Source organism: Apostichopus japonicus, chromosome 5 (assembly GCF_037975245.1).
Source record: "Apostichopus japonicus isolate 1M-3 chromosome 5, ASM3797524v1, whole genome shotgun sequence".
NCBI lineage: Eukaryota > Metazoa > Echinodermata > Holothuroidea > Aspidochirotida > Stichopodidae > Apostichopus > Apostichopus japonicus.
Window position 1 is genome coordinate 6942352 of NC_092565.1, and position 15229 is coordinate 6957580.

Consider the following 15229-nt stretch of genomic DNA (forward strand, 5'->3'; position numbering starts at 1 on the left):
AAAATATTGCTTCTTTTAAAGTCATCAGTATTTGTCAGCAAATGTCCCAGAATGTCAAGTATTCATTTTTTTTGGGGGGGGGGATCCCAAAATATGCTAGAAAATCAAATATGCTAGTTAAATATGCTGGCCTATGCAGATATGCTACCGAGCTGAGTCAAGCATGTCCCAAACTTTGCTAGAAAGCGAAGTAATGGTCACTGATATTCAGGTATCGAGAAATATCTGACATCCAGCTTCAAGACGTTTCCGTTTATCAAGGTAAATGTCTGATTTAACCTGTCTCAATATCTATCAATGATTTAAAAACCATCATCTCTGAGAATGAACTTTGAAAACTGCTAGCAACATGTGGTGATCTACTGTATTTTGGAGGGTGGAAAGGGGGAGGGGGGAGAGGGGCTATACTAATAACCTTAAAGCCAAAAATAAAATAAAATAAATAAATATTATTCTCTGAGCTGTTACATTGTGTAAATTGTGGGATTCAATAACCTTACTACAAATAGTGCTTCACATGCTAGGGTATATATATATACTGTGATATTATATGTAAAATAACCTGTTTGGTAACAAAACTCAAAATATGAAGCTTTTATAACACTTACGTCATTCTTTCTATGAAATCTGCATTTGAATGCAGTTGTGGTAACGATATGCCTGACTAAGTTTTTCCTCCCACCCTGAATCATTTGATAACTACCACCACCATATTTTGGTGACACGTAAGGATTGTTTGACTTGTAAATGAACTTATTCCTTTTCAATGTAATCCCCCCCCCCTCCTTCCCCCTGTTGTCCATGGAAAAAGGAAGAAAAAAAATTGAAAACCCTTCAGTAGTGACAAACAAAATTTAACTATGCTCTTGGGAACCTTTTCCTCAGTTGCCACAACAAGGGCACATTGCTTCTAAAGGAGATATCAAAGCAGCCCCCTCCCCACCCCCCTCCCTCTTTACTTAGCCTGCAGTTTGCATCATCTTGAGTGTATATGACAAGTTACAAAAAGGACTTCCTATGGCTGGCAATCAGAGCCAAATACTTAATGACTCTGAGTAGGAGGTAATGTATATATAAACCCTAATGCTGTATGTGGCTTGTTACAGAAGAAGAGATCCCATTGATTTTGTCATATGATGTATGGCTTCTCAGTGTTTGCATAATTTCGGTTTTAACCTTCTATTAGACTGAACAATCTTTATTACCTGAAAACTTCTTCCTACAGCAAGTTGACTCCTTCGAGTGCTATCAGGAAGTAACACTTTAAACAAAGCAGGCAATGATTAACAGACTACGTCACAGCTGAGGTGATGCCAATAGGTTAAATACGTGACACTATGAGAGTGCTATCTGTGATGTTTAATTCATTATATATATATAGTGTAAGCATAAGCCCCTAAAATGTGTTAGAAAGACAACGACAACAAAATGGTCACAAGTTAGTTAACCTTCTTTTTTAACCTTTTTTTTTTACCCCCTGCTGCTATGAGAACATACTTTGTTATCATTAGGGGAGGTATCACTACTTTGAACCCTGCATTTCCCTGGCTCCACCCCCACCCCCCCCCCCCCACCCCTTACCCTAACAGCCCCATAAAGGAGAATAATATAGAGAGAGATTTGTATTCCAAGTGGAACTCTTACAGGAAACTTTAAGCAATATTTTTTTACCTTGCTAAAATCTGAGACAGACAGATTAAATTGAACCTTGGGGTAAATCAACCCGAGAGACCTCTTAAAATGTGCACTTTTCGACAATCGAAAGTGTGCTTAGCTCTTGAATGCAATTCACATAGGCGAATGACACAGTGTGAAGGTTACAGTTATCAGTAGAACATGCCTCTAATTTCCCCCATGACCCCTTTGCTTTTTTTGTAGTTTTTATCCCTTCCTACCCCTTCCCTCCACACCCTTAAGAAGCAACCTTGCAGCTTGGTTAGTCTTTCATTAAGAATATCTTTAAATTCTGCCAACTTTAATCATTCCAGATATTTGCAGAAGGATTGATTTGTTTACTTTCTTTCGATTTTTGGCCAAGTGAAGAAGTATCTATCTTTCCAAATAGAACAAGCAGCAGTCTAGTGTTAAATGAAATCATCAAAACCTCAATGCATTTTTTTATTTTGCTTTCCTTGCATTTTCTTTTTTCCTAATCTTTCTTAGTCTTATACACTATAGGTACTTACTTAACTGTCACTAAACACTTGCGTCGTGATACTCTACCGTCAGTGAAGGTCGTGGGAATTTAAACTGAAGCGCCTGCCCGGCTATTATTACATCTCACCAAAATGTCAAAAGTTTGTCTCGAAGCCTGATCTCATTCAACCAAGGACAGGGCAGAACTCTCCCATTCTTGTTAATAATTGACAATTTGAAAGGTTTTAGGTCGGTTATTCTGTTTGCTTTCTCAAGCTGAAAGCTTTGTTATATATACTACCCTTAGATATGTTGATGCAGGCTTGTTCGTGTAAAGTTTCTTATTCTATAAATCCTAGTCAAGATAAGTATTTGAGACTGACTGGAATCTCAAGTCTATCCATCCTTAAAAGGGACAGTTGAATGACAACCCACCCTCCCACTACCTTTCCCCATCCTCAGTAGAAATTTTTAAAAACATGCTTGATCTGATACGAAATGGCCACTGGTCCAAAACTTATAAAATATCTCTTGTAAATGTTTATAGTACTTATTTTGTAATGAATTTCTTTGAGACTAGTTTGACAATATAGTTGTCAAATATCTTATTGCCAGAATTGTTGAAGGCACATGCCTCTATTTTGCCCATCAGCACATGTATAGCGATGCTTTGGTTTGCTTCACATCTGAAGTCCATTTAAAAGAGATGCAAATTGCAACTCATCTTTATTTTATAGAGACCTTTGTGAATAAAGAAGGCCCCCACCCCCCCCCCCACAAAAAAACACAAGAAACATGTGCCTCCAATTTTGAAGATTTCCTAGTTTTAACTGTCTTGTCTGGGAGCTGCCATTCTGTAAACCTGTGATGTCATAGTGCCTCTTGGATCTTGGAACCCTTTACTTGTCTCTCTTCTTATCATACTTTGAGGTAGCATGATAACAGTGTTGCTATTGAAGCCAATGCTATCAATGAGGCCATGTTATGAACTGTAGCATTTTAGAGCCAGGCCTTTACAATCTCCATTACACAAAATAAACATTGTAAAGATGTGAAGAAAAACACATTGACAAACTGAAGTTACGTGTAGCTGATGATGTCATATTTAGACTTGATCAATTCTCCATCCTGTGTAGTATTTGTATTTATTATGTGAAGGAACATTTAAAGTTTGTGATATCTGCCCACGTTCAAATTTGGCTGAGAATTCCAAACCAGGTATTGTTCAAAATGTGAATTCTTCATGCTTCGTAGGACCGGCGATATTCTTTGCATTACCCTGGTGAATATTCTGTTAGTATAAACATGAATGAAAGAGAAGAAGGGGGAAGGCCAGGGAATGCTTAAAGGCACAGTACTGAGTATTAATTCAGCGTAATCTATCAAACAGTGAGAGGGTGTTGGGGGGGTGGGGGGATGGTCCAAGCTCTTCTCCTGTTTCCACTTTTAGTTCACTGTGTGTATACTACTATACTGAGTAAAGCACTTTACTTTTCAGTGTGATTTGGTTTAACTATATCTACTGCCCTTGTATTAGTTCATAATATGTTTGATGATATAGATCGCATCAGCCGGCCACTAAGTAGACATGCTAAGTTGCTAGAATATTAGTCTATGTAACCAGAATGGTTCACAGAGACTACTTTTGAAGCAAACTGTACAAGAATGGTGCTGCATGGAACACAGACTTGTTTACACCCTGAAGACTTGCAAGGTGTGTGTGTATGTGTGAATTTAACAATGTTTGTCATTGGTTGGTTGTGCTTCTCGTACATAGGTGACCAGTGTTCAACTTGCCTAGTGCTGTATAATATCTAGCATATGGCAATATAGTTTGACAGTTGGTTTTCTGTGATCGTGTATGAAGGATTTTAATCAGGAACAAATGAAACGTGATATGTGTTTCTGAATTCACAAAGAAGCTGTTAAGCTGCCAATTTAAATCTCTTTTAATTTTTTGAATAATCTCTAACAATTTTTTTGTTATTTCCCTTAACATTATGGTCTTTCTGCTGCAAAGGTAATTAAACTTTATTCTTTATTGTTCCATCTTTTTTTTTTTTTTTTACCTTTTTGTTTTGCCACTTTGTTTATCCTACCCAGAATATTGTCTCTGTTCTTGAGTTGTTGAAAGCAAGCGTAAGTCATTTTTCATATTCAACCACACACTCCCCATCCTCCCCCACCCAGTCACACCATCTCTCTCCCTTTACAGCAGTAGGTCGTGTAATCAGAGGCAGCAGGCATGTAGCCAAAAGATCGCCCGATAAGTGCTAGAATAATTAATGCGTGTGAAAAATCTTACCATCATTTTAGATGTTATAGGATGTCATCAGAATATCCCAGAGTACGAAATAAGTACCAAATTGAACTGTAAAAGAAGAGGCAAGGGTGGAGGGGGAGTTGGTGGGAGAAAGTCATACAGGTGGGAAGGAATATCAATAATTAGAAGCATATGAGTTCTGATCAGAAGAAAATTGCTCACAATTTCTCTCATTATATAAAACAACACAAGTTGTATTTAGGACTACATGCCTGTTGAAAGTTTCCTCATCCTCTCACTCCACCCATACCCCCTCAAACCCCCCCCCTGCCCCTGCTGTTAGATCATCATGACCAGTAGAAAGCCTCTCCAACTAACCGCACAGCCTTTCTTGTCTGTAGTCATAAGTTCTGTTCATTTTTGCCCCTTTTTTAAATTTTCATATTGATAGCGAACAAATTCCTTCAGTAGAGTGTTTAGTAACATTTAGTAAGCATGGTCGTGTACTATTATTAACTTCCATATTAAGTAAACAGTATATCACAGTAAGATTAAATGATTAATAATAACAACTCATCCTTCATCAGCGAGTAGAAGATATAATATGTCGCTTGATAAATTAATCAGAACGTTTCCAGTTATCTGGGGGGGGGAGGGTGGAGGGGTCAGCTACACTGAACCTGCCTTCCCACCCCCCTCAAAAAAGATATCACTATATATAAACAAACAAATATTGCTTGTGGAATTTTCTGTGGTACAGCCCTTTTGCCCAAGTCTAGCTATGGATGGATGAATCACATGGTCACCGTGTCATGCATGCCCACCCTTCTTCTCAATAATGACAGCTTTGTATGAGCCCACACACAAGATAACAATACAAGGTTTAATCAACCCATTGCATTGGATATCAACCAGCAGAATCTGGAAAAGTATACCGTACCTGTTAATTTGTGAATCCATCACATGCGTCATTGTGCAGATTAACTCACAAGTTAGGAAAATCACATCCGGCCTCCGGATGAACAGACCTGTCCAAGATAGAACGACTTTTTATAAACAAATCCATGAAGAGAAAACTTCTTACTGTAACTATTTAAAAAAAAAAAAAAGGCTAGAATGATACCAGGGAAAAATGCCTGCTTTGAAACTGAATATTAATTGTTACCTCTCGAACGGTCGGGTTGCATGGACCCTCTTCGTTGAAAATTAGGTGAGGGTGTAGCTGTGTTTAGAAATGACTCTATGCGGTTGAGGAGTAGATATCATACATAAATGGTATCGTTGTATGAAAGAAATGGCATTTGTAGATCTTCAGTAAGAAGCACCGAATTATCGTTAAAGCAGTTTCTAATTTGCATAAGGGGTCACCAGTTTCTGGTGTTTCTTATTCAAATGAAGGTCACAGTGTTTGCGATGGTCATCAGAATTGCACCAAAAGGTGTTAGAAAGTCAGATAATGGCCAATCGTGGTTAAATTTCAGAAGGCATTTTTTACTGCCATACACCCCCAAAAAGCATCTTTCATACATTGAGACATTTAATTTAATTTGATAATTAAATCACTTTTAAGTGAGATTTGCCTCCATATTTGTGAATGATTAGTAGTCCTGGGTCCTAGCCTTCCAGAGGAATACTTGAGAAAACTTTTGGACTGATTCCTGAAGACCTTTTAAAACTAAAGATACCCTCTTAACGATCCCCATAAAGTAGAAACTATTGCGAGAGGAAATTAAACGAACTGTGGGATTCTAAAAAAAAAAATTTTTTAATCCAGACACTTTTGCATATCAGTAACATGAAGTAAATCAGATTGTTTGTTTCATTTGAATGGTTTTTCTTTAGTTATGAAAATGAAACTTAAACCTATGTCATATTATTGAATCATATTGTTATTGGGATATCGGTAAGCGTCGACCATTTACCAAAATCAAGCCAAAACAACATGTATAGCCAGTGATATGGTGGCATGGTCATAAATGACGGTGGCAAATTTAGAAACATTGATATCTACAGTGGCATCCGGGACGTTGTGGGTTTGATCTCCAGCAGGGCAAGTAAAGTGGGGGGGGGGGGGGAATTTTAATCTATTAGAATTCCACGATATTGCGATCCGAAATGGTCTTCCAAAATTCTAAAGAACTCCAAAACGAGCTAAACCTGTAAATCGGATAGCCACCCGATGTGAAGTGCAAGTTTATTTTTTATATATTTATTTATTTATTTTTCTCACAACATTCAGGTGATAATAATAATTCATATAAAGTAACACAAATATTTAGAGTTGTGAAAGGCAGTGCTCTTATAAATCTTTATGGCTTATCGAGTAGAGCAATCCCTCTTATATACTTAACAATATATGTCTCTAAACAAGAAACAAACAAAAAAAGAAGAGAAATTAAAAAAGTTACATCAGCCATTCGGCTTTTCCCCATGTATATGTGTGGCTGCTTTAAAGAGTCGCAAAGTAACTGCCTTCCATGCAGGCCAACTATAATCATAAAACCGGATTGGTGGTATCATCTGCAGTACTATGATCATAAAGAAGAAAAAATGTGGATTGCACAACTCTACCGATGAGTAAACAAATAAACCAGGAATACTAAATCTACCAGGAATATTCTTGTATAACTGTATTTGTAAAAAAATTGCAGGTAAAGTACAACTTGCTTTTAAATTTTTTTTGAAAAATAACCGGTTGACCTTCAGCAACCAATTTATCTTGCATAGCTGTGGAACTTTATACCCATCCTACCTAAGTTTGCAAATTTTTACAGACATGCAGTGGAAGAAGCAAAATCTCCCTCCCCCTCACCTCCCCACCCCCTTCCCCATCCCCACCCCTCAAGAAATGATAACCTTCAAACAATATTATATTTTTAAAATGATTAACAATCAAGTCCCTTTAGTGTGTTAACCTTCTCTATTTTTATATTCTGCACTTCCTTTGCACCCAGCATGACATTCTTGTACGTGTGTCCTTTTCAGGTTAACTTTTTGTAATCCCAAACAGTTACCCTCTTATAGAGTAGGTTCCTGGCAACGTTCCCATTAATTTCCAGTTTGCCTCGTTAATGAACGAGTAAGGGAAGACGTGTTTAATGGTTAATAAGTCATTGTGTTCCTGTTTGAATGAGAGGCTAAAATTTAATTGGGAAACAAACCGTAAGGCAGTTTACATTATCATGCTAATGGTGTGGAAAGATTGACGAGGTTATAAACTTTTCACGAAGGGTCGACAACTGAAATTGAAGATTGATGAAATCGGTAGTGTTTTAGTCTTGTTCGGTTATCAATGAATAGTAAACAGAAATATATTGATTTATTTCCACAGGTAAAAATGCAATTAGTTGTTATACTTCAAGGTAGATTAAAATTCAGAACTCTAGCCTCCTCTTGTTGTACAGAATAGATGCAACTACTTTGTTAGTTAACCTCAAAAGTTTAATGACAAAAAAAAATGAAAATCATAGGGTAGTAGGTTAGGCTATACACCTCTGTCAGTAAAAGTGTGATAGGAACTATGTTAAGTTTTTGACGTTTACATTTAAAATGACAAAAACAAAAGTTAAGTGTTAGAACAGTTTGGTGTCATTCATAGAACAAACCTAACGACAGTTACATGCAATGTATGGTTTGTGCAAGGGCGACACATTCTTGTACTTTGCATTATCTGACTTCAAATACTCAAAATGTAACTTTGGAATCATAAAGAACTTTATCCATCACCCTGGTGTGATACAAGTCTCTGATATATCTGAATAACACAACACAACCTATGACAACACAACACAAACTATGACAACACAACATAATGACAACACAACACAAACTATGACAACACAACATAATGCACAAACTATGACAACCCATCATAATGAAAACCAACAAAAACTATGACAACACAACATAATGACAACACAACACAAGCTATGAATATACAACACAAACAATGGAAACACAATATAACACAACACAAACTATGACAACCCATCATAATGAAAACCAACAAAAACTATGACAACACAACATAATGACAACACAACACAAACTATGAAAACAACACAACCTGCAACAACACAACACAACATACAACCACTCAACCTTTGCAAGAAGAATGTTCTTTTAATGGTGAAAAAACGTGACAACATGATAAACATTGTACCAAACATTTCATGATTACAATAAGCCGTATCTATTGAGAAAGTACATTAATTAGTTAACATATGTTTTTACATATAGCACTTTAATATCACTTCGGTTATCTCGCTTAGTTAATATCGATATTTAATTTGTATTTTCATAATGCCGATTAGAAAGAAAAATAATCAAAGCAATTGAAAACGAGTCAAAGTTCTAGTTTGGGCATGATCGGTCTCTTCTTTTAGCCAGATCGCTCTCTGCATATCAGAAGAGAGCGATGTCGGCTGTTCCTTTATACTTCTGTTGCATTCTTGATTAAACTTGGCATTTTCTCATCCCCACAGATTTTCAAGTTGATGAAATTGGATAGCTACTCCAGATTTCTGAAGAGCAAACTCTACCAAGACTGCGTCCTGTCAGAGATGGGAAACCTACCCATGCCGACCATCGAAACCCAGTCCATCACAGAGCTGACTTCAGACTGCCAAGTGATGTCGCCATCCCCGGACATGGACAAGGAGAAGAACCGAAAGAAGAAGGACGCAAAGGTGGGCAAGAATAAGGTGAGGCAGTCTATGGGGGTGGAGGACTGCTTCTTGCAGTAATGACTAACTCACAGCTTAATTAATCTCATAGTCGTCGGTGAGTGCAAAGGTAGCGGCAGGTGGATGGCATGGTGCAGCATGGTGGTATCAGGGGCGATGATATGGTTAGGGTTTGTAGTATGGTATGGCTTCACTCTGTGGGGTCACACTTGTTGTTGAGACGGCATGGGTACTTGACCGATGGCTTCAGATGGACGACAGATGCCATAGATGGTGACACCTGGTATCGAGGGCAGTATTAACGGCAGAAGGACGTGGAGTGGATCGTCGGTTGCGCAGTCGTTTGATGAATATTCAAATAATTATAAATGTGGTATGTAGAGCCGAGTGGGTTTGTTACCGTGCACCACTCTGCATCTAACATGTACAGCTTTACATGTACAATATGCATAATAGTAAAGTGTCATTCAAGCCCTTCCCTTTATATGGTTAACATTATTAGTGATGATTAAATGAGCAATTACTATGCAGGGACTAAATGTTACCGTATTAAAGTAGCACCGTGTGCACTATGTATGGTCCTCTAGTGTCCTTTACGTGAGTGATATAATTTGAACTGTTAAAGTCTGTTATCCACAAAACTGCTTCATTGCCATCAGTGAAATGGCTCTCCTATGTTAAAGCAATGTGATGAAGTCAAAGGATTGCGCAACTGACAACGTTCCACCTCTGCGACTGACCGCCCTTCCACATCTACTACTGACCGAGTCTTTACCTATTGCAATTCTGCAAGGAATCGGTATACCCATAGGTATATGAACAGAGTATCTCGCCAACAGTGAGCAAAAGTTGCCTACTGTTTAATATGCTATCCTTGTTTCTTGCCAGGTGGATGGGCAAAATTTGTTGGTTAAAGGGCTGATTATGTGTGCACATATCCTTTCCATATGAATCATTATATATATATATATATTATTTTTTTAAGATATGGCAATATGCTTTACTTTGCACGCTTGTCGATCCGTGTATGTCCCTGTCTGTTTTGTGTAGTTAAGTCTGCCTTATTATTGTCATTCATCGTTTAAAGTTGGCACGTGTCGTATCCTAAATTTACATCACTTGCACCATCGAAATCATTACAAGTCTAATTAATATCGTGCAGTACTAGAGAAGCGAAGTATAATTAGGACTGCCGCTACTACTTTTTGATAAGAGGGGAAGGGATGGATGGGAGTTGTTTATAAGGAATGAAATGGGATGAGTAGTTTTACGACAGTGGAAGGTAGAAGACAATGTGAGAGCTGTTTCCTCTGTATCGTAATGGCCCACTCCGGAGTCAGGAGATCAAAGCAGCCGCACGGTTTACCTTAATCCCAACAGTATCCCGAACACCTAATGTATCGATACTCCATCAGATCATGAAGCGATTATTTTAACATCAAAAGCAGTGCCTTCTGTAGCCTACCATGTATATTTAAGTTTGCAGTGATGAGCCTAGTCTTTCTATTAAAAGATTTTATAATTATATAATTAATCCATTGCTCTTGCCTTACTTTGTCTGTACATTCCTTGATGTTTTAAGACCGTACGCAACTCCCACTCAAGTACCATTTGGAGTGTATCATCAAGTGCAACTCAGCATTAATGTGTACGATTATGAGCGGTGAATGTGTGAAATCTTGCAGCTAGGCTTTATATCCTATCACAGTATTTGTATCATAGCTCCCATGACTTGTAAGATGCAGTGTACATGGAGCCATGTTTGTAATTTGTAATATGAATACTGTTTATCAGAGTACGCTATAGTAGAAGAAGAATTTCCTTATATTGATACAAGAAGCCTAAAATGACTGTACAGTTAATAAAATGGTACACATTTAATAAAAAAAAAAGGTTGCTAGACGTAAGTACCAAGTGGAACTTTCGCCGGTTTTGGAAATTTCATTTTTTTGTAATTGCAATAGCTTTCAGATTTCAAGGGGAGCCTACAGTATTTTTGCTGGAGAAAGAATTCTCTTATATTGTGATCAGTAGAAGTGCAGGGATAGGTACAGTAGGTCTTGGTTTGTCTGTGTACATTTTACAAGGGCATGCGAACATTTAAATCAAATTGGCATTTACCATAGAGGATTGTGTTATAACTGCCACATAAAGATATCTAGAAATGTAACGTTTAAATTAACAGAGATCAAAAGTTCTTAAGGTAATTATTTCTTTCTCTCGCTTGCTCACATCTATTTGGTTAAACTGAAAATGGATGAAGTGTGGTGAATATGGAGATTGTGGTATCACCAGATTCCTTTTATTCTGTGATAGTTATTATCACTGATGAGGGTCTTAAATTGAATACAGTAGAAAAAGACAGAAAAGGGTTGCAACAAAACAGTAAATGATCTTTTTCATATTTTGCCCATACATACATGGGTGTGTGCCTACAGACATGTATACAAACATACATACAGTATATATACAGATATGCATGCATACATACATATGGAGACACTTATTACACAAACATGTGATGAAAACTTGTCAGTATACAAAGCTTCTGCTGCAAAATGTGAGAGATGTGTTTATTTTAACACCGTAGAATTAGCCAGAGAACTTACTATGCCTTGAACATCAGGAATCAGGGTAGATGCAAGAAATTAGCATTTTTATGAAAACTATTGATATACCTGGAAATAATAGGTTCCCGGGTGGTATCAAGGATTGCATGTGAAGAAATGTCCCTTTTTATTAAGATCTAGCTGGAAGTTCACCTAATGTCTCAAGTTGACTCTCGTCAGGGGTTATGACAAGCAGAAGAGAAGGATTAGTCGAGGATGGTGGTGAGTGCTTGGGGGGGGAATGGGGGGGGGGAAGCTCAATCAAAAGTTAATCTAAGAGTAAATATCAAATTTCCTCACTGATATGTCAGATCAGTTGTTTGACTGGCCAAATGGCATGCATGCATCTTAGGGCAGTATTAAATTGTCAGAGATAGTTAAATCGGTCAGCGTGTCTTTCCTTGAAACTTGATCATCCATTTATCATTATTCATAAATCAAATCGTACTTTCATTCTTGAAATCTAATGCTTTCTCTTAGGATGAGGACAAAAGATCGTCACTGCTGATGACAATGCAGGTAAGAGTTGCATCATAGACACTGCAGTAGGTTGTCCTGGTAAATTTGGCATGTGTGAACATTTCACACGATTTTTGAGGCATGAGGCTGTCAAAATGAAAAAGCTTGCAGCGGCTGCAAAGTCCCCTGCAGCTAAGGAAGAATGAATACATCAAACAATTGAGTAGCAATGCCTGCTGCCTATTGCGTTAATGTGTGCAGCACAAACGATAATGACGTAGTAACTACCCAGCCTGGCTGCAGGGATGCTGCAGCCTCCCCAGCATTTCAACTTTTCACATAAAGTCTGTAGATTTAGTTAGTTATCACACTTAATTTAAAAGCTAGGAAAAGAAAAGACATCAAGACCCAAGGCTAGCTAGTGTGGTATGTGATGACTGGTTGCTTCTTATGAAATGAGATCTCTTACATAGAAACATTCCTGGGTCTAAAAACTACCCGTATTAATTGTTCAGCAGTCATAGCCGACTGACAGAAAACCATCATTCTAGGGAGCATTGCGTACCCTTCACTGGTACGCTATGTCCGTGCCTTATCTATAGCATGTTTACACGTACATAGTACATACATACTATAAAGTGTTATACAGACACTTCAGTTTAGTATGCTCTGCATGGTTTAGTGTTGATCTAAGTATTGCACACCCAATAAGTAGACTTTACCAAACACACTTCAGTACATATGGGAGGGACACTTTTTAGAGGCTGCATTTGTTCACTATACAAAAGTATGGTTAAAAATGCCTATTAACCATTATCCTGCCCTTTGACAGTCCATCAGCCTACTCGTAACCCCTCATCAGTAGCTTCGCCATCCCTCTACCCCACCCTTCCTTTCTTCCAGCCCCTCTTGCATGTCTTCACTCCCTTTAGTACCTCGATGGTGAGACATGTAGGTCTTGGTTTATGTTCACTCAGACACCATACACAATATTGAGTGACTAACAGATGCATGCTGACTGGCCCAAAAAGTTGACATTATGCAATAAGCTATACACTTAATGTAGTACAATATATACTACATATATCATAGATACTTGTATAATTGTATATAAGATATGTTTTTTTTATCTTGTATGATTTCCTGTACAATAATGTACTTTCACTTCCAATGGCCTTGCTATAAAATCTTGCCAAAAATCTGTTTCCATGCAACAATCTTGAGTTGTATATTTTATATGCATAGAAGGAAATTAAGGCTTGGATCCAGGGGGGGGGGGTGATATATATATTTTTTTTTTTAACTTCCTGATTGCAATATATATGATCATTATATAGCCCCGAACATGTAAACTTATACAGTATTATACTCGAAATTAGTTATTATGATTTTGATATCATCTAACATCTCTGGAATAACAGAACGAACTTCTAGGAAAATACAATAATTCTTAGAATATTTAACAATTCTTAGCATATTACATAACAATTTGGGGGTGGGGAGGTTGGGGGGGGGGAACTGCTATATAGATATATACAATGATATGGTATGTCTTTCATTGACAATTTTATAATATAAACAGCATGGAATTAAGCTCCAGTAACTGAGATTTTCAAGGGTCACTTTTGAATCATTAAAAATTCTATACATTTTTTTTCCTTCTCTTTTTTTTTATGATTGACATTATATATACTGTTAAACAAAATCTGATTAGAATGCTGGGCATTCAAGTTAAGACATTCCATGTATGTTTTAGGAACTTGATATAAAATGTTGCACAGAATAAACTACTTTCCACTGCACACTTTTGTTTCTGATCTTCTTTCTCTAATTAATTAATTAATTAATACCTTACTAATGAATATATCTTCTTTCATTATGCTAGCAAGCTAGTGCAGCACCTTTGGTTTAACACTTGAATGAAAAAAGGCATAAATTGCCATCACTTTCGCTCAAATGTATGCGTGTGCGTGCGTGTGTGTGTGTGTATTTCTTTTGCTCCTTTCTTTCATAGTTATTTCCATGCATCTCCACACTGTTCGTATACATTGCACATATATATATATATATATATATATATATATATACACACATATATATAGTTCAGGTATATAAATAACACGGCTAGACAAATACACCACTAAGCCTTGGCTGGACTCATTAGGGTATCAAATATGTTTAGATGCTCTGTGATAATCATTTTCTCATTTGTTCAGTCCATTGTTTGTTCTTTATTATTACGGGAGAGGGGTTAAGGGGGGTAACAAGTTTCTAAACAGGTTGAAGAAGCAGATGACAGGGTACAGTAGCACCTGTCAGAATATAAGAATGGCAAACTTTTCAATATCTATATAACCATCTTTTCATTCCTTGTCATTTTTGTTTGTTTTTTTCCTCATAACATGTCTGTTTTTCCTTCTTTTTTTTTTTGGTTGTGTTTTTCATCTTTTACACCATTCTCTTTCAATTAGTCTCAGTCAGTCATGGACCTTCGACAAATCAAAAGTGGTACGCTCTCGGCTCGTACCAAAGATTACTATTCCAACTTGTACGGATATATTTTCCGGGTATGGTATCAAACAATTTTTGTGATTGCCGGTATAATATGCAACTACACCACGTAGCTCAAATGTTTCTCCTTTTATAATTATCTACACAAATATTTCCTGTTGAGACAGTTCATATAAATCATACACATTCAGATGTGCGCTCTTTCTCTCTCCATTTTGTCAAAAGACAAAGAAGAAGGTACCAAAAAAAAAAAATTAAAAAATTAAAAATACAGTTGTTGGGTTCTGCAGCTTGTGCCATGCAATGTAGTGTCGTTTTTCGTTCGCTCTTTTCACATATACACACGCAATAGGCAAATTGTCATGGTTACGTAGTTCTGCCTGTATCGCATCTGCTCTTTCCTGCTGTTGACTCAGGAGAAGATTGTCGCAAGAAGATTGGGTGAATTTGCTCTAATTTTTGTCTACAAGGGATTTTTATTTTCTTCAAGTCCAAACTGAATCGTATTGTTATGGCATAGAAATGATTTTTTGGGGGGGGGGGGAGGGCAAAACATCAGTTTAATT

At 37.2% G+C, this 15229-nt stretch overlaps 1 protein-coding gene across 9 annotated transcripts in view; it reads left to right on the forward strand.

The window, feature by feature from the left end:
- Positions 1 to 15229, forward strand: part of LOC139967455 (regulator of G-protein signaling 12-like) — an 87742-nt gene that overhangs the window by 45814 nt on the left and 26699 nt on the right. For 4 of the 9 annotated variants that reach the window (XM_071971291.1, XM_071971287.1, XM_071971290.1 and 1 more), the window contains exons 8-10: positions 8884 to 9102; positions 12174 to 12212; positions 14624 to 14719. In XM_071971291.1, the coding sequence (XP_071827392.1) occupies positions 8884 to 9102; positions 12174 to 12212; positions 14624 to 14719 (354 nt within the window). The remainder of the gene's footprint in view (positions 1 to 8883; positions 9103 to 12173; positions 12213 to 14623; positions 14720 to 15229) is intronic. The other 5 variants (XM_071971289.1, XM_071971292.1, XM_071971293.1 and 2 more) reach the window with 5 other exon arrangements.